Consider the following 20,045-nt stretch of genomic DNA (forward strand, 5'->3'; position numbering starts at 1 on the left):
TCAATGGCCAAACATCATAATGGTAAAGGAAAGTGAGGGGCAGCATGATTTAACAGAAGAATTAGAGCTAGAGCATTAGGACATTCAGGGAAATGGCTCTCTCTCTCTCTCTCTCTCTCTCTCTCTCTCTCTCTCATTTCACGACACAGAAAGAGTCTGATTGACCTTGTGCAGAAATAGCAAAACAAGAATAAACTTGCACTGCTGAAGAATGCATATCAAGCAGTGGCCCAGCAAATTCACAGCACACAAAGAACAATAAACCATCAACATTTTCAAATGTCAGCTAAGTGACAGAGAAGCTCAACCCCCAATCAGTTTACAGTCAAAAAACAGTTTAGTTATCAACTCACAAAAGCTGATGGAGGCTGTCAGGATGCTTGACCTAAACAAGTTGAAGTCTGTATGTAAAAAACCTCCCGCTTGATCCCATTCTAGGCTTGAGTTGGACTGTCTCACCGGATGTAAAAAACTGAAACAGCTTGTTAAAGAAAAATGCCCATTGTCAGCTTTCGGATGGAGATGATGTATTTCCCTGGTTTTACACAGAAGGCCAAATACTATTTACCAGTTGCTACGTATTCTGTCAATGCCACAGGGAGAGAATCTTTTTTTATATGGAAGGGTTTTCACACATCAATGTCAGTCCATGAAAGAAGAAATAGTAAAACATAAACAATGATTACATTTAACTACAAAATGTGGATCTTTTCCCTTACTTAAAAGTGTGAATTTCATTTGCTTTTATTTACTTATTTAGTCATTTATTGTTTTACAATATTTTTATCACTGTAGTGGGTTTTTAATTTTAAATCAATGTTTTAATTAGATTCTACTACATTGCACTCTGCATCCAATTTGTGATATGTCAGCATACACATTGCTCTGCCAAGTGCTAATTGAATGAATCACTGAGATGACAGCCACAATTAATTGAATGATTGTTTGACAGGTGGCTTGAAATAGAGTCTCTATCGGTGCCTTGTTGATGGACTACTGAAATACATGTAAATTAACAAACCCAAAGTTTTCACTGGGTTTATACAGAATATACCTGATATGATAGTCTACATCTGCCATATATTGGTGCATTGGAATAGCACAGTGCTTAGTCATGTTATTTGCTAAGGGCCATTTTGAGTGGCCAGTGTTGAAGCATTTGTGTTTAGTTTGTTGCTGAGCAAACCAATCATGTTTTCTGGGTAGCAGGTTCCAAAAAGCTTATGTCATTTTGCTTCAAACAGAAAAAAGCAACTGTACATGTAAGAAACATATTTGTTATGGCAAACAGCATTACTGTGCATAGTTTTTTTTTTTTTTCCCTGAAAATGTGGGCAATGGCTATCCTGTTCACTGTTAGATTTCCCCCATTTCCCTGTACAAATCTGTTAAATTCTCAAATTCTCGAAATTTCTAACATACGTGCAAATCTTATTCAAAAGTAGAGATCAAAGGTGCACAAACAATCTGAACAATGGCAACTGTGTTCCTATGCACATTCAATGCTGGCTCCACTGATAATAGAAACTATTTGCTCCATCCAACTTATTGCAGTAATGTGGTCTGATACACAGAGAATGCATGTTGTGAATAGATGCCTGCCACCTACAGGGAATTCATGGAACTACATGCTTATTGAACAATCCTCTCAGATACAACACATCATGTTATGATTCTTCTGTTGTTTGGTTAGATGTCCCAAAGTTCCCGAAAGAGAAGATTGAACCCCTCAGAGTAGAGGAAGGGCAAGCATTCATTTTAGAATGCAACCCCCCCAAAGGTATTCCTCCTCTGCAGATCTACTGGATGACATTAGGTGAGTTCATTTTTAAGGCTCAACTAATGCTGAGTTCTAAGCATTTATCATGTGTTCACTAGCTGTACCAATGCTACATCTAACTCCATATCCTCTATATCCTGAAATATATTTATATCCATTGTTTCGTGATGCAATACAATCTCCCTGTTGCATTACTAGGTGATTTAACTTTATGTATGAACTACTACCATCAATTATTCAGATGGTGTGGCACTAGATCTGCTCATTTTCCTAAGGCTTTTTAGTATGTAGTAAGCGCTTATATAATTTGCCCCAGATAAGAGTGTCTGCTAAATGCTTAAATGTAAGTGTACACACAATCTACTGTATTGTAGAGGACTACAGCTGTAATGATGTTAAGTGAGTGTCAGAGCGTACACCACACTTGATCCCCCAAAAAATAAATAAAATATATATACAGACATACGTATGAGCAGTTTTAGCATCTGTGTGCCAGCAGCTAAGTGACCTTTGTACCAGTACAAGCTCCATAATGTTTGGGGCATAATGTCAAAGGCATATGTGTGTGTGTGTTTGTGTGTGTGTGTGTCTGTGTATATGTATATATGTATTTGAAAAAAAATGGATTTGTCGCAAACATTATGGAGCTTACAGTATCTCAGTAAGTGCCACACAGTAAGTGTGTGGACATGGTTTTGATGATGTAAAGATTGTAACCATTGGCAGAAAACCAATTGAGCTGAAGGATAATCAATGAATACTGGCTGAAGAAAAAAAAAACATCCCCAGCATGGAATCAAGAATGAAAGCATATAGAAATATTCTAAAGTAGCTCATGTTGTATTAGTACTGCAGTATATGATGTGACACATTTTGATTCCAGTTTTAACTGTCTCCTGCATCCTTCCCAGGGCTCCAGCATATCGAGCAGGATGATAGGGTGTCCATGGGCCTCAACGGCAATCTGTACTTCTCCAACGCCTTGGATAAGGACAGCCGCGGAGATTACTGCTGTTACGCTGCCTTCCCGAAGATACGCACCATCGTCCAGAAAACGGCCATGTCCGTGATTGTCAGCAGTAGTGAGTGTCACCCCCCCCCCCCCCCCCCCCCAGAGTGCTACAAGTCTCGCGGAACAGTTGTTTTCATACCAAACAAGCCAAAGCACTTTGGAATGCATAACATTTCTCACTGTCCTCATATTTATGTCATACTTTTATTTTGTGTTCATCATGAACCAGCACCCGCGTGCTGGGCTGTACATCATGTGATCCCCTGGTATTGTGACGTCATTTGCTCTCCATCTTTGCATTTCAGCCAAGTCTGTCAATGACTCCGATAGCGATGCAAGTGGTGAGTGTCATTTCATACCATTGTGACTCCCATGACGCCAAGCTGCTCTGCGTAGCTACAGTAATTAGTGAAAGCACCTCGATTTTAAGTCATACAGTGATAGTGTATTGTCAGCATTACTACAATAATGTAATTATTTCAAATTGAAATTGTATTTCAAATTGTTGAATATAATTTGTGCATACACAATGCATGATACATTTTTTAGATGTAGATATGTGTAGTATGTGATCATCTAAATATTTAAATGCAGACATAATCATCTCTCGTGTCATCCAGCTGGGTTAATCGTTTCTCAGACATTATAAAAATATAACAAAACTGTGAGGCAAAGCATTACATGCCAAACATCTCTCAATTACGCAGCCAATTCCATTCTGGAAAGAAAACCCAGTCTTCTGGTGCCCCCTGGTGACAATACGGAGAAAGGACTGGTGAAAGGAAACAAACTGGAGCTAGAATGCATTGCTGAAGGATTGTGAGTAGGCTGTCACCTATTCCTACAGATAAGACCATCTTTTCAAGTTATTTCATTATAATATGCAATTACCATGACCCACATTAAGTTCTCGCCATGTTTTCTTAAGTCCAACTCCAAGGATAGAGTGGATCAAAATAGGCCAGGGAATGTCGGATAAAGCAAGCATCGAAAACCACGGGAAGGTCCTGACCATATTGGAGGTTGATGCAGATGATGAGGGGAAGTACATGTGCAAAGCCATGAACTCCCACGGAGAAACCGTCCACTACTTCCATGTGAGAGTCGAAGGTGAATTAAGCAAATACAATATTCCAATTACCTTTCATTGATTTTGAATGTTTTACAGGTCACAGTTCACAGGCTGACGTTATGATGTTATGATTCAGTATGATTAAGTAATACCATCTGAACAATTCTGGGAGAGGGTCATACGCAGGATAGCACTGTTTCTCTTTGAAGCAAGGATTGAAATTGGGATGTTAAGAGCAACGATAGAGTGTCACTCATTAAAGTTAAAAATACAGTATTTTTACATTGTGATGAATTCTGAATAGCATGTTCCGCACAATCGTGATTGATGCCTGTGGTGGCTAATTAGTCCTCTGATATTACATACTTATATATGTTCAATATTCATCCTGTCATGGTTATAATGTATTTAAGGCACTTGGAAGAACATAGTTAAAGCAATGATTTTTTTGTTATGGAAAAAGCACCACCTAGTGTTTATTTATTGCCATTGAGCAAATAAATAAATTAAAAATGTAATTAATTTATAGACAAAAGCTACAGTGCCACAGGGGCTAAAGGGAACCATTGATCAGGAAATGTATCACAAATCAATAAGCAATAATTCAAAGACAGAGCTTACACTTTTGTCCAAAGGCGCTGAAAACCTGAAGCCTGCATTCAACTCAACTCTGAATCTGTACGGCTGTTAGTTGTTAGTCTGGTTTAAAAAGATACACTTGTATTAATTGCCACATTGCATTACAGGACTTCACTAACACCTTCTCTCAATGTTCTCCCTCAGAGCCTCCCCGGTGGCTGTTTGAGCCACAGAGCCAGTTGGCTACCATAGGCTCAGATGTGCACATTAAGTGCTCAGCCACAGGATTACCTCAGCCCACAATAAAATGGAGAATGAACGGACAGCTTCTCGAGGGTGTGTAAAGGATGCCCATCCTCCAATCATTCGGTTTACTTCCTGAATCTTTCATCCCTGTTTTATGAGTTGCAGCATGAATGGATTTCATTGAGTTATACTTTTTTTTAAATTTTTTTATTTCCACAGCCACATCGGTGCCCAACAGAAATGTGCTTGATGACACCATTGTTCTGCGCAATGTTAAGCCTAGCAACAGTGCAGTGTATCAGTGTGAAGCATCAAACAGGCACGGGACCCTTCTGGCCAACGCTAACATCATGGTTATGAGTAAGTTCAGTATCTGCTCCTGCATATGTACATAGGTGTGAGTAGCACCACAATCCTGCTGAGACCCGGGTGATAAAATAATAATAATAATAATAATAATAATAATTTCAAAATGTGTATTTACCTTATTTCTATTGAATGTCCCATGTAGTGGAGGTTTCAGTGGAATATATGGTTCTTGACAATAAGACCAGGGATGTCCCCTACAGGGGACAAAAATGGATTTTTAGGTCTTAAGGGGCTATTTACTGTAAATTAACGGGTCATAAAAATAAGTGCTATATTGCCTGGGGTACTGAATATGTCACTAGACATGACCAGGAGGTTATGGGTTCAGATACAGTGCAGAACTCTTTTGTTGGTCCCTTGAACATGATCAAGTCTCCTTTAGCTCAAGCTATATAGATTAATGACGTGTGAAATCCTCACACATCCCTAGAAAAATGCATATGCTTAACAAGAAGATCTACATAAGCGCACTTATTCAAAAAAAATCAAATCATTTAAATCTTTTTAGCTTTTTATTATGTTTCCGTTCTCATGTATGGTCAGATTATAGAGGTAGAAAAGGCAGCTATGCTGGATAATGATTATCTATAATAGTAATGGGTTGCGTTTGTCTGGCACTGTTCCCCTCAGGATCTCGAAACACTTTACAATAAAGAACTGCCCTCTAAAATCTCACACACAAATCCGTTCATCAAAGGAACCTAATACGCATTCATTTTATTAGTATTATATGCATTATATGTCCCTTTTACCGGATGCTTACTGAAGGCAGTCCGACTAAGCACCTCACTCTAGGGTTCACCAGCTCAAGGGCCGGTGATGAGAAGCAGTTTCTTATTGCAGCTGACTAATAGATGGAGGCAGACAGTACATGCTGGCTCCCTGTGGGTAAAGTGGCGTCTGGTCTGAGAGTGAGCAGTGCAGCACCTTCGGAGGAGCGAGCCTCTTAGCATACCCACAGCGCCGGGGGTCTTTTATGTGCTAACAGGCTCTCACGTTTCAAATTGCGATGCCGGGAGAAAAACGCCACCCTACGCTCATACCCAGTAATATACGATCCTTCAGAACGCTGCGTGAATGTGACTGCAAGGGCCTCTCACTCGGCACCGCCAGTGCGGGGAATGGGCCATTTGCATCCGTCGACAGGACATCTGGAAATTTCCGGCGTGGCTTCTGCTCCGCTGCCGCGTCTGTGAGGCGGCTGCCGGGGCTTTGAGAAAGCGCGGCCCGATCCTCAACGATCGTATCGAGAGTCCAGATTGCAGGGCAACTGCGATCATGATGAGAATTATTTCCCCCCTGCCACTGTATTATTCATACTTAGCCTATATACAGAACTATAAAAAAAGATTCTGCGTATCAATTTTAGTTATTTGCAGCGCTCTGTTCCACCTAATTAAACAAGTTTCATCTTGAGAAATGGCTGTGAATTATGCAGTAGTCACATCGTACTAGGCATAATATTTTTGATTTACTTTATTTTGACATTGTGAGAAATTTTGTTATAATTTTTTTTATTCCCATTTTTATTCACTGATCAAAACTTGGATTTTTGGCCCAAGATTTTTTGGATTATCCAGACCTTCCCATTGGCGTCAGCAAGTGTAATGACTCTTTGGCCATTGTGACACTAATGGCTTTCAGAAATGCAATCGAGCCACTTGACACAAGCAGCTTATGGGCAAGAAACTTCAGTCACATCAGTTAATAAACTGGCAGGCTACTGTATGTGAGCGTCTGTTGTAGCGGACAGTATTTCCAGAATAAAGCTGGGTGTTATTTAACCGCTGTCTATACTCACAGACTTGCCTCCTATGATTCTCACGGCGGACAAGCAAGAGTACGCCGCTACAGAGGGGAAAAGTGTGGTCATGCACTGCAAGGTTTTCAGCTCTCCACCCTCCTCAATCACCTGGTGAGTGACACCCCCATCTGCCCCCACCCCCACCCCCACCCTCCACTCCGCCTGAGCCCCAAGCCCCCAGCCATCCCTGTGGAGAGTGGTAGTCTAGTGCTAGACACGACCATATGGTCACAAAATATGGCTTTGGAGCACTTCTATTAACGGCCTTTTTTTCAACCCGCCAGAACTAACATTTACAATGCAAGCAATGGCATTCTCTTAGGATAAACGTATTTTTAAAGGATTTCTTCACTGTTCCTAGTAGTGACACAGATGATACTGTAAGTGCCAGTTCTGCAGTCCGAGTGTATGTGCATCAATTCCCATTTGGGGAGACCTCTGGTGAAAAACTGAGATTGAATATGTTTGCTGATATGTGTTGGGTATTTACAGTGCACGCACTGCTGAACATGGGGAATTTAAGTGATCAGAGAAGCTAGCTGACAGGATGTTGAGTTCCTCACTTAAACTCTAATGAAAGCTACGGGTGGTAGTAAGGCCAGCTTGTTTTATCGACATGAGTGTCAGATTGTGCTTACTGGATATGGTTCAGAATGCCTAATTGTGGATGTGAACATTTCGTAAATGTATCTTGTTTTAAAAAAAACAAGTTACAGTATAACAAAGCTGAAATGATCAATACAGCTGTTAAGCTTTCATTTGAAATTCTAATTGTCTCAAGATCAATACTTAGGTGTGTAACATCAAAAAATGTGTCTCATCCTTGTTCCCATCATGATTGCTGAAGATTTGCTGAACATCTGTATAAATGTTAAATAATCTCCAGAAATTAGTGTGTTCTTCTTTATTATATATTTACTATATTTAGCATATTTTCTAATGCAGAAAAAGCAAAATGTAATCATTTATAGTATTGCACAGCCAGTAAACATGATCTTATGCAGATTGTTTTTAGCATTCATTTTAGAAGTACCTGCCGTTACACAAATGTATACAATAATATGATAAATATGACTATAAATCTTTTAGGACCAAGGATGACACAACAAGCTCTGTGGAGGAACCAGGATTCTCTGTTCATGAGAATGGCTCACTGGAAATCCACATTGCTGAGAAGGGGGACATGGGACAGTACACCTGTTTTGCCACAAATACTGAGGGCAAATCTGCAATTACTGCTTCGCTGGAAATAAAAGGTATAATTTAATTAAAAAGTATGTGTGTGTGTGTGTGTGTGTGTGTGTGTGTGTGCGTGCGTGCATGCCTGAATTTAACATATGTTGTTGTTTGTGGAAATGATAAGGCCATAATGATTTACCCACATTAATAAATCTAAAAAGGTACAGAGCAATTTTTAGAAAGAAAGAAAAGAAGAGAAAAAAAACAATAATACAGATAAAAAATGTCTTTTTAAAAAATCTGTGTCTAAGATCCTACCAGAATAGTGGACCCACCGCAAGACCTGAGAATCCTGAAGGGGAGCACTGCCCAATTCACCTGCCAGGCCGAATACGACAAGTCTTTCCAAAGTGACCTTGAAATGCTTTGGGAAAAGGATGATGTGGAGTTAGTCTTCAACCACACTGAGAATGCTGGGTAAGGTGGATGATTCGTCACAGTACTTCGCCTTTTAACCCAGCGGGAGTTTCCTGTGATCTCTGGGATTCTGCCTGTACAAATCAGAACCTTCATTTATCTCCATGTGGACAGGTTCTTTGTGGACGACGGGATTCTGCAGATCTTCAATGTAAGCCATGGAGACCAGGGCACGTACACATGTAGGGCCGTAACCCCTCTGGATGAGGACACGGCCACAGCTCAGCTCATCGTGTTGGGTAAGTAGCACGTTTACTGTGCATATTCAACATGCACGTGAGTGTACCTGATCTACTCTACAACACTCAATACATCAGAGAGTCGATCTCATCACTGTTCAACCCAGCAGGGATCTGCATAATACCACTACACTTTCCAGGCCCTCAGCGATGTACATGTAACACATTACTGAATATTCAAACAGGGATGTGTGTAAACCTGTTCCATTCAGCAGCTCAGAGACCTCAACTCATCAACACATCAGTTCCCGGAGCACACGCACAGATGCACGCGCACACACATACACACACACACCACACCAGACCCACACACACCACACCAGACACACACTCACACACACACACACACACACACACTTAAGGGTTTCTGCCAGTATAAAAAGAGGGTATATATGCCAAGAAGGTATATTCTACACTGATGCTGTTTTTTTTTTCATAAAAACATATGGATGGATGGAATAGGTTCATGGAACAGACTCATAGTCATAAGACAGTATGAGTATAAGAGTATGCAAGGTGCAGTGCTACAGTAGATGGACTCCTGCTCACAAGCAGAAGCCCAGAAGTGCTTGAATCTTTCATATATGAGATAAAAGCTTCCTTCTCCACTGTTCATCCCACTCAGCATACAGTCTACATAAAAAGGAACATGCTACATGACACACATCACTGTATTTCTCACCAGGGATCTCCAGAACATGGGGCCGTTCAACACATCAGGGATCCTAACGCATTAGTACACTTACAGTAGCTCTACACTGCAGAATACAGCTGAGGAAACTCGGCTTTGCCTAGGTCTGCAACTGCAAAAGATTATTCAGTCAAAGGATTATTGTGTGCTTTAGTCTGGCCGTTTGTGGAGTTTTCCTCTCAGCCAATCGATGCTGTGTGTCTCCAGAAATAACCAGGTGGGCGTGAATGGAGTCATTACATCACAGTTGTCGGTTTGGCTTTCACCTGCATTAGGGGTGTTGTACTTTAACGTGTTCTTGCGGTATTGCGTCAGATGTCCCAGATGCTCCGGAGGACGTAGTGGTGGCGGAACACAAGAACAAGAGTGCAAAGCTGAAATGGGTCCCCGGGGACGACCACAACAGCTCCAGAAATGGTAACGAGGCTGCTCACCTGACCTTGGCTGACTGCAAACCTAGCATCGGCCCACAGCATAATCATGTGCACCTTGAAGCTGTCTGTCCTTTTACATAGTTTTATTGCGCATTGCAAGCCTTCCTAATACTAGCATCTGCACTGTGCAGATGACCTGAGCATCCCTGTCCCAAAATTCATAGAACTTGTGACCTGGTCTGGTGTCTGGGCATTGATTTGTGGGTTTTGTCTAAACAGAGTTCGTTATTGAATATGAGGAGAGTGAGTGGGAACCTGGAAAATGGAAGGAGCTTCTGAGAGTTCCAGGAAACCATGCGTCAGCTCTCCTCAAGTTAAACGGGCACGTGGACTACCAGTTCCGCGTGTTTGCCATCAATGCCATTGGAGAGGGACCCCCCAGCGCACCCACAGAGCGAATCAGGACTCCTCCTTCAGGTTGTTAATGTACCCCTACCCATCATGTGCATTCTGCCCATGTTTCCATCCTGTCACAGTCAGGCTGAAATCTCATCCTGTCACAGTCAGGCTAAAATCACAGCATGTCACAGTCAGGCTGAAATCACAGCCTGTCACAGTCAGGCTGATATCACATCTTGTCACAGTCAGGCTAAAATCACAGCATGTCACAGTCAGGCTGAAATCACAGCCTGTCACAGTCAGGCTGATATCACTTCTTGTCACAGTCAGGCTGAAATCACAGCCTGTCACAGTAAGGCTGATCTCACATCCTGTCACAGTCAGGCTGAAATCACATCCTGTCACAGTAAGGCTGATATCACATCCTGTCACAGTCAGGCTGAAATCACATCCTGTCACAGTCAGGCTGAAATCACAGCCTGTCACAGTCAGGCTGAAATCACAGCCTGTCACAGTAAGGCTGAAATCACATCTTGTCACAGTCAGGCTGAAATCACATCTTGTCACAGTCAGGCTGAAATCACATCTTGTCACAGTCAGGCAGAAATCACATCTTGTCACAGTCAGGCTGAAATCTCATCTTGATTTCTAGTGGATTTTGGCATGTGTGCTTTAACTGGACGCGCTGTCTCTCTGTTGTCTCTGACCTTGTACTAATTGCTGTTTACATGCTGTAATGTACAGTATGTTCTAATTCTCAGTAAATTGCCATGGATAAAGGTGTCTGTCAAATGAATAAATGCATGGATGCATAATTGAGTAATATTTCACTTGGTCTGTTGTGATGCTCATTGAACTTTAAAATTGATGCCTTTAGGGATCATTGAGGTCATTCTTCGCACTGTGCACATATCACTGGCCGGTTTTTTCACAAACAGTTCCTCTCCTAACAAAATCCATATTTCTTTGCTTTTATAGCTCCAGACAAGAACCCTGAAAACATAAAAATTGAAGGTCATTTGCCCCATGAAATGGATATTATCTGGGAGGTAAGAAACATGGCATGGTCTTTCACACTGAGTTTATAGCCACCTAAATTACTAAGTGTAGCACACAACTCAGATAAATTCTATTTTTAAGGTAAATTACATTGAGGTTTTGTTTCATTATGTCTTGAGAATGTGTGATGAGAAAATATACTGAAATCACCTTTGTTCATCTCAGAAATTACCAGAGGAAACTTTAAAAAGAGTTCAACATACAGAAATCCATGTTCCTGTTCTTTTATATTTCTGTTGAATTTCACAAAGCTCTTCTTAAACCGATCTATCTTAGGTGTTGGGCTCCTTTCAAAGTCATTCATTGTAATGATTTGAAAAGCATGAGAAATGATAGGCAATGGGAAAGTGAGTTTTACATGCACTCAGACCCACGCTATTGTAAAATGAGATGAATTATTCCCTCTTTTCTTTAGAATTGTGAGCGGCCAAGAAGCTCATAGTGTTTGCCAGGTCTCTCATTGTTAATGTTTTGACTTTGCCAATAATTGTCTTTTATTGTACGTGGGTACTCCATAGCAAGAATTTTCTCACTGAATGAATAACTCTATCTGGATTCAGACTTTACCAATTAGGCTTGCAAATAACAAACTTGTCATTTACAGGTCTGATTGAAGCCCATTTAATGCTTGCCTAATGATACAAAGCATAAACTTTCTCAAAATCTCATGCTTCTCCAGACTATGTTTAAAAAAGAGGGATTGAAAAGTGTGATGTATAAATACTGAACTATTTAAGAATTTTAGGTTGGCTTATTGACTGATTTTGCATGATGAGTTTCTCTCCTGTTTTTAGCCACTGTTGCCCATTGAACACAATGGCCCTGGTTTGGAGTACAAGGTGAGCTACAGGCTTCAGGGCACAGACAAGGACTGGGAGGAGCATGTGGTGAAAAGGCACTCCTTTGTAGTGAAGAATACCCCAACATACGTCCCCTACGAGATCAAGATCCAGTCACGGAACCACCACGGCTGGGGACCAGAACCCAAAGTAGTGATTGGATACTCTGGGGAGGATTGTAAGTGCCATGGGGTGCCTGTGATGGCCATTGTGTAGTTAACCACGATTTTGGAATTATGGTATTTGTAAATTGAAAGGTGCTAAAGTACTGAACATTCATGCACATACACACACTCACATATCCATGCCTACACACACACACACATTTGCATATACATGCCTACACACATATACATACACACACACACACACACACACACTCTTGCATGTATAGAAATGGATGGATGGAACCATGCATTTTTTTTTTTTTAAACAAAATTCTACAGCCTAACAAATGGCGGTAAGGAGCATTGGCAATGTAACTCTGCTAGGTATTAATACTCACTTTTACTCTTTTAATTCTCTACGAAAACACTAGAATAGTGTTTCAAGTACTGACTGTTTTCTCTGAGCACATGATGCACTTTCAGTTCTCCAGAGCTTACCTGGCACAAAGGAGAACCACTGGGTTTAGAGAAAAAGTTCCTTCATTTGGTTAGAATTGACATCTTCCACAGATTACCTCAAATCACTTCTGAATTGTGTTTGAATTCTGACTTTCTAAACTACGTTCTTGCTCTCAGTTTTCTATTGGAGTTGCCCGCAAGGTGTTATCTCAGGTTATTACATTTTCCTTCTCTCATAGGAGTGTTCCAATAGATAGTGTTTTCTCTTTTTCTACTGACAGCTTGCTTGTTAAACGCACTGTTTAATCTCACTCTGCTCTAGCGGCGTGTTTGTTAGTTCTCTGCTTCTTGTTTCCTGTGTTTTGATTAAATGCGATTCTCCTTTTTGAGCTGACTTTCAAAGGTGTCTGCTCTTATGTAGGTTTTATAATGTAGCAAGAAGTGTGATATGCTTTTTGGGCAAATAGGCTACGTTGAAGCCACTGTAGGACATCTTAGAATATGTCCTGATGTCTTCATTCACATCACAAATAGAATGCAGAATATTTTTGTGGGTACCTAGTTCTGTGGTGTATTTGTGGTGTGCATGTAGAGCTGTGCATATATACCCTTTAATGTGTCACAGTAATTATGCCTTGCATATGCACTGGGTTGAATTTCTAGCCTGATTGATGGTAATATGAGGGAATTTGCTCCTGCAGTACCTGCCGCAGCCCCAGGCGATGTTGCCGTAGAGGTTTTGAACAGCACCTTGATCAAGGTCAGCTGGACACGGGTTGCCAAGGACAAGCTGAATGGACACCTGGGAGGATACAAGGTAATCAGGCTGAGAGATGACTCCTCTGTGTCTTCTGCCTGCCTCTTTCGCTGTAAGGGAGCTCTTGCCTATTTTCTGTTTGCTGTCTGTCTACTTTGTGTCTGGGCTATGCCATTGTATTCTGCACTCCATCATGCTGTATGTGAGCTGGGCCTCCTCTGTCTGACTGCCCAACCTTCCTCATTACAGTTGAACTGGTGGAGACTCAGAAGCCTCCTGGATTCAAAGAAGCCCCACGATGTTAAGCACTTGATGACATTTCCGGGGGACAGGGACCACGGGTTTGTCCCAGGTCTGAAGCCTTTCTCTGAATACAGTCTGCTGGTCAAGGCCTTCAACGGGAGGGGCAGTGGTCCCGGCAGCCACCCTGTCACCTTCAAGACTCCAGAGGGGGGTAAGAGAGCGGATTGGCCACAAGTCACCGGGGTACCGCCATTCCATTTCAATTCAGTAAATGGCCACAACGCTCTACGATGAATTTTAATTTGCTCAGTTGGCTGGTTTGAAATAGATTTGCTTTTATAGCTGGGAAAATTAACAGAATGAAACTATGTGGCCTGCTGATTTAAAAAAAAAATGCTTTCTTTGTTTTGGCAGTTCCTGAGAAAATCCCCTTTCTGAGAGCCACTAATGTCCAAAAGGATTCCCTCACACTGGTCTGGGCACCCTCACAGGAAGCCAACGGCGTCCACACGGGTTACCTCCTGCAGTACCAGCTGAGTACGTACCTCCCTGCAGCCGCCCTCTCTGTGCCCTGTGTGATTACACAGGAAACATCCCCATCGTCATCATTCAGAGAACCTCTGCCCCCAGGGCTGTTTCCAGCAAAGCGCAGATCTTGCCGGGCTTTTTCGCTGTACCGCTCCCCCCTGCCGAGTGCTAGGTGCTGAACTGGTGAGATCAACGGCTTTAAGACGATGGCTGTTACATCAAGCGGCAGCTGTTACATCATGCAACAAGCAACAGACACCAGAGTGAATTATTTTTTCATGGCACCAAGCTTTTGACCAGGAGGTCGTTGGCTTGGCGAAAAAAGAGTGCAGTAGTAACTAGTGCAGCTGGATATGACTAATGATGGCTGCTGCTGGTATTTTGTGGCCGTCAAGGGACTGTAACAGAGAGAACAGCATGACATGTGGCAATGGGTTTTCAGCACATTGGATTTCCTGATCTAGTCTCTGCTGGAATGGCTTGGGGGTGGGGGATCTGAAATGTATGGTATATGACATCCTGTCAGAGATGACTATGGGTAGCCAGTCAGTCAGTAACTCAGTCCTAATTGCAGATTAGCTTAACAGACATGCTGCTCAGGCATATTCCTGGCGATCAAATTGATGCTTTGGTAATCTTTGCACGTTTGCTGATGTCAAAGAGATCTATGCTATTTGCATCTGGTATTGGTGCGACACACATCACAATCTTCCAGCATATAAGATGCTGGCTTTGTCCAATCATTGCAGTGTTTGAAGTGGGGCTTTTGAAGTCCCCTTGAAGGAAGTCATGTGCGAAATGTTGAAGATAATGTCAGCAGCTGTCAGTGTGGCTTCCATGGCACCAGAGGAATTGAACGCAGCCGCACACAGCTGTTCAAAAGATGAACCCAGCTCCAGAGAGGGCTTGCAGAGTTAATATCACACAGCTCTCACATAACCCTACTGTAACACTGAAGGCTAGCGAGGGAGCGTAGCCAGTGAGGCGATGCTAGTGGAATGTGTGACCCGTCCCAGCGATTTTAGCCTTTTCACGCTAATCAGCACTACATCTCGGTCACACTTCCATATTGACTCTGGAACAATGTGGGTGTGTTTAATGTTAGTTAATTAGCTTTCTAGTGCAATGTAACTGAGCTGTGGAATGTATGCTAATAATCCATATGTCCATGTTAAGTCAATGACACTGAGGAGGTGGGAGAGCTGCAGACGGTGAACATCTCGAGTCCCGACACCACCAAGTGGGTGCTGCAGGATCTGGAGCCGCACAGCCTTTACAAGTTCTACCTGAGGTCCTGCACCAGGGTGGGCTGTGGCTCCCCTGTCAGCGAAGAGGGAAGCACCGTCACAGAAACAAGTAAGTGATGTGGCTAATAGTGTCTTTCAGAACCTGGCAGAGGGCAGGTTTGATCCCCAGGGTGCAGAAGAGTGGGGTGGGGTTTGGGAGCGGGCAGCAGAGGGCGGTTTTGGGGGCAATCCAGAGAGGGAAAAAAAAGAATGCGTGTGAGATATCCCATATTGCCAAGCATCTCATATTTCCATCCCCGCACTGCTTTATGGGTAAGAAACACCACAAGGATGTGCGACTGAGCTTCATTTATCATTGTCACCAAGGAACAAGTGCTTATTGATTTGAAAGTGAAAACCGGCCATGAAGCAATCGGTTGGGGGAAAAAAAATGCCTTTGGTCATAGAAACCACAAATTGTGATTTCTCTTTGTATAAATATCAATAAATAATAAAAATAGCTTTAACATACATGCTGTTCATTTTTTACATTTTATTATTACATACATTATTATTTACTACTTCAATTAAGATCTGTCCTTAATTCACACATAAAGTATATGCCATAGTTATGTCTTCAGGTGTACGTCATGGTATTGATGACAACGTCCAATTCAAATGGCATATTTCTGTATGATCTTCGGTACTTGATTTCATATACTGCCCCATTAGTATCAGATATTTATATTTGCTTGGTTGTGTTCTTTCACTATGAATTATGAGCTACTATCTCACATGCGCTATGTTTTCACCATTGCACCATGTGGAACCTGTTTTGATCGCCGTGGCTGGGTGTTCAATGTGGTTTGGAAAGAATAATGTCACTCAGGCTGGAGAAAATGAGAGCGATAGTTCGGCCCACCCTCCTCACTGTCTCCTTGGTGATCACTTTTGCTCTTCTCTCTTTCTGAAGATGTCTCTTCATCCACAGCTGCGGCACCCACTGTCGACCTCAGTATGTAGATTTCTTGGTATTGCAGAAGTAGCATAAGAGAATCACATACTCTAACATTGGATAACCCTAGTTTTACTAATCATATCCTCAGGCATTTTTAAAGTATAAAAAAGGAAAACATCAAACCAGCAATTCATGAATTTTGCTTAAACTTTTCACATGTTGAGTGAAATAATGTTTATGCCAGAAATTATTCATTTGTAAATTATCATTATGCTGTACAAATAATAGTTGGCTTTTAAATATGCCTGCAGGAATAATTATCATAAAGCTTAGTCTATTAAACATAGATAACAGCTTACTTTGTTAGATCTCTTGTTGTAGCTGTAGTACCCAGAAGGATATCTGTGATACAGTATCTCTCTGGATTAGATTATGAGTCACTAGTGATGTTTCTTTGTGAAGATTTTTCCCCTTCTATTTTATACATATAAATGCATGTATACTATCGGAACATCAGTTATTAAATAACAGAACATAAACGATACTTATAAATTATTGTAGCCAATCCAAATGAATTGGAAAGAATAGTAGCATTATTTTAGTGAAGGCAGTTGTGGGTTACAGATAAGGTTATGTGCAATGCAGTCCCTCATGTATGCATAACATATATTTTGCATATTATGTTGAAAGGAGCCTCAGGAGCGTTTGCAGTTTTGCACTGAGAGCTTGAGAGAGAGCCTGTGTTCGGGTGGATGTCTACCCTGAGCAGCAGTGCGGTAGGAGTGTACGCTGTTCTGCTGGAGTGATCAGCAACCTGCTATTGGCTCAGGGAGCACTGAGCTGAGCTAGCGGAAAATTCACATAATTCTCTGGGGAAATGAGGCCCAATGTTTTTATTGTTATTTTCATTTTTTATTTAATAAATCCTCAGGAATGACAACAACCTGTTACTGATCACCACTATCATTCATACTTCTGCTACTACTTCAACAACTATTATAGTTATTGCTGTTGTAGAATGTATAGTTGGTGGTGTTGTAGCAAGTATATATTTACAGACATAAAACATCCAATTGCATTACAATGACCTGCATTGATTCACTTCATGGTGCAAGATTGTCCTTGTCTGCGGCAGTGTGTTCTTGCCCTCAGCAATAAGAACTTCATTACCCCAGTTTATTATCTGACACAAATGCCCACTGTTTCTAAAAAGAATGAAAAAAAGGTTGATAGAACTGATTTTGCTTATTCAATATTAGTCAAGTTTCTAAAAATAATGGCAAACTAGCCTAGATAAACCCGCATACTCACTGCCCTTTTTTACAGAAAATGATTGATTTCTCAAACAGCAACAGACACTGACATGCAAATGAAGATGTAAGGGATTAAATTTAGCATTTTGGTGTGATATTTAGTCTATGACAGACAATCATCGCATAATCATTATGTGCTGCTCACACAGTGCAAACCAAGGCATTATCTATGAATACTTCATAATCAACCCTCTAAATAGATTTTTGGATGGAGAAAATCATATATTGACAGAATTTAGTACAATATCCAGCTAGAGAGGCAAGACTTGGGATTTGTCGAGTTAATATACATGCATTTCTAACTTTCATAACATAGGCCTTGCTTCTAATTTGATGTACTGTATGGTAGATTTCTAATGCTCTTTGTTAACGAGAGCTAGTTTACAGCAATATATTTTGTACTTAGACATCTCATGCGTGCAATACTAAAACCATAAGCCACCCCCCCCCCCCCCCCCCCCCCCCGCCCCCCCGCCCCCCCACGACCACATAATCTCAAGATGTCTCTTTCTTTTCAGGGCAGGTCTCCACACCCTCCTCTCCAAGTACTCCCTTATCTCCTGTGGCTAATGCCACACTTTCATCTTTAGGTATAAAGCTGCATCCACGCATTCATATTGTGATACACTCCAGAGTGAAAACAAATTTGATACACTAAAAAATAATAATAAAAAAAAGATTAGTTTGGTATTGTGCATTGGAGGAATGCAGGCCCTCATCTCTCCATCCTTCGTATTGGACGTTTTTTTATGCAGCTTCCTCTAAATTAGTGATGCTTAACCAAGCAGGTCCTCATTGGTTTAATTGGTTAATTGGATTGATCCTGGTGTGAATTTAGACTATTGTCACGGATATCTAGTTGTGGATGCACTCTACATTTTGTGCAAATTTACAATAATACAGACCACTTACTTAAAATTATATACCTGCATGTGCACAGATGTGCACATTGGCATACGGACATACGAGTCATATCCAGTCGCACCATGACATTGAAAGAGGGAATAAAAATGTCTTCTTCAGTGCTACGCTATGACAAAAGAGGGACCTTGATCATGAAAACATGACACAAATGTATATTATTCCTCAAGAATATTCCCTTTAAATATGCTTTCACCAGCTGCAGCTTCACTCTTGAATTGTTGTTTCTAGGGTGTCAGTGTTTTTATTTGGTTGTTCTCTTTGCCTCTGGGTGTCATTGTTAAACTGAAAATGTAATCAACCGTTCCCAGATCAGGGGATATTCTGTCACAATGCATAAATTGTAGCACCATGTAATTTTCAGGGATTCATTTGCCAGACCTCAGTATTCCTCTGCAGGCCAGCATATTCACCCAAGGGCTTCACACAACAATTCAGAGTTGCAATCAAGTGAATAAATAACAAGAGGGAGAGACGATGGGGGAGCGTTTGCTAGCCCATCTGAGACATGTGAATTTGAACGGCGCGCTCCGTGGGTTTCAGCGCTGGCAGGGAGGCCGAACCCGATATAAGTGTGTAAGCAGGAGCTGTTGAGAGCTGTAGATCAGAATATTTCAGTGCTCTCTGTGCCCCTATTAGTGAAATTCCCTGACATGGGAGAGCCATCCTTCAGAATGTGTCACCGTGCTGCTCCCTGCTGTGGCTGCAGATGCTTTCCGTGGGATTTAATAGCAGCCTGAGCAGGGGAATGACAAATGCTCTAGCCCAGCGATATTTTTAGACCTGGCCCCCACGCTGCAGGTTCGAAAAGCTCCTCTACCTTCTCAGAGAAACCAGCAATGAGTTTAATCTTGGTGGTCACAACTATATGCACCTGCATTCCACCACAGCACACAGTGAGTTGACTGACATCTGAAGTCGGTATTAATAGCTCTAGGGTCAGAGAAGTCCCTAGAGACCGAAGAATCTGATATGTAAGGCATATGACTCATGGCAACCAAGAAAATACACGTTAGTTACCCTCATGAAAACACCTGGGTAATTAAGAAGAATGGGCCTATAGTGGACTATAGTTATAGTGCCTATAATGAGTGATATTTCTTTACCATTTTTCAAAGGTCTCTCCTATACCCTTTTTCGAGCTCTATTTCATTTTTTAACATCTAATCTTCTTTTCTTTTTTTGTAATTCTGCCGTTTCCTTTTTTCACAGTAGGCCTACTTTGACATTGCTATGAAAACATAAGCAGCTGTCATATATGCATGTCCTCATTTTATTTTATCATCCATAACTGCATTGTTTACACTGCTATATTTAGTAGAGGTGTGCATGTTGACACTATGAAAAGGCCGGGAATGCTTAGAAGGGTGTGGCTGCAGAAATGTACAAATAATGTAAACCTCTTTTGTGAAGT

At 41.5% G+C, this 20,045-nt stretch overlaps 1 protein-coding gene across 18 annotated transcripts in view; it reads left to right on the forward strand.

The window, feature by feature from the left end:
* Positions 1 to 20,045, forward strand: part of chl1b (cell adhesion molecule L1-like b) — a 74,647-nt gene that overhangs the window by 47,651 nt on the left and 6,951 nt on the right. For 8 of the 18 annotated variants that reach the window (XM_035388841.1, XM_035388848.1, XM_035388853.1 and 5 more), the window contains 21 exons: positions 1,694 to 1,816; positions 2,692 to 2,862; positions 3,098 to 3,133; positions 3,500 to 3,611; positions 3,721 to 3,902; positions 4,648 to 4,779; positions 4,909 to 5,049; positions 6,862 to 6,973; positions 7,952 to 8,118; positions 8,353 to 8,518; positions 8,633 to 8,757; positions 9,764 to 9,865; positions 10,102 to 10,299; positions 11,200 to 11,270; positions 12,075 to 12,297; positions 13,387 to 13,502; positions 13,692 to 13,896; positions 14,100 to 14,222; positions 15,390 to 15,569; positions 16,413 to 16,454; positions 18,229 to 18,300. In XM_035388841.1, coding sequence (XP_035244732.1) covers positions 1,694 to 1,816; positions 2,692 to 2,862; positions 3,098 to 3,133; positions 3,500 to 3,611; positions 3,721 to 3,902; positions 4,648 to 4,779; positions 4,909 to 5,049; positions 6,862 to 6,973; positions 7,952 to 8,118; positions 8,353 to 8,518; positions 8,633 to 8,757; positions 9,764 to 9,865; positions 10,102 to 10,299; positions 11,200 to 11,270; positions 12,075 to 12,297; positions 13,387 to 13,502; positions 13,692 to 13,896; positions 14,100 to 14,222; positions 15,390 to 15,569; positions 16,413 to 16,454; positions 18,229 to 18,300 — 2,799 coding nt within the window. The remainder of the gene's footprint in view (positions 1 to 1,693; positions 1,817 to 2,691; positions 2,863 to 3,097; positions 3,134 to 3,499; positions 3,612 to 3,720; positions 3,903 to 4,647; positions 4,780 to 4,908; positions 5,050 to 6,861; positions 6,974 to 7,951; positions 8,119 to 8,352; positions 8,519 to 8,632; positions 8,758 to 9,763; positions 9,866 to 10,101; positions 10,300 to 11,199; positions 11,271 to 12,074; positions 12,298 to 13,386; positions 13,503 to 13,691; positions 13,897 to 14,099; positions 14,223 to 15,389; positions 15,570 to 16,412; positions 16,455 to 18,228; positions 18,301 to 20,045) is intronic. The other 10 variants (XM_035388847.1, XM_035388855.1, XM_035388857.1 and 7 more) reach the window with 5 other exon arrangements.

Source organism: Anguilla anguilla, chromosome 13 (genome assembly GCF_013347855.1).
Source record: "Anguilla anguilla isolate fAngAng1 chromosome 13, fAngAng1.pri, whole genome shotgun sequence".
Taxonomy (NCBI): domain Eukaryota; kingdom Metazoa; phylum Chordata; class Actinopteri; order Anguilliformes; family Anguillidae; genus Anguilla; species Anguilla anguilla.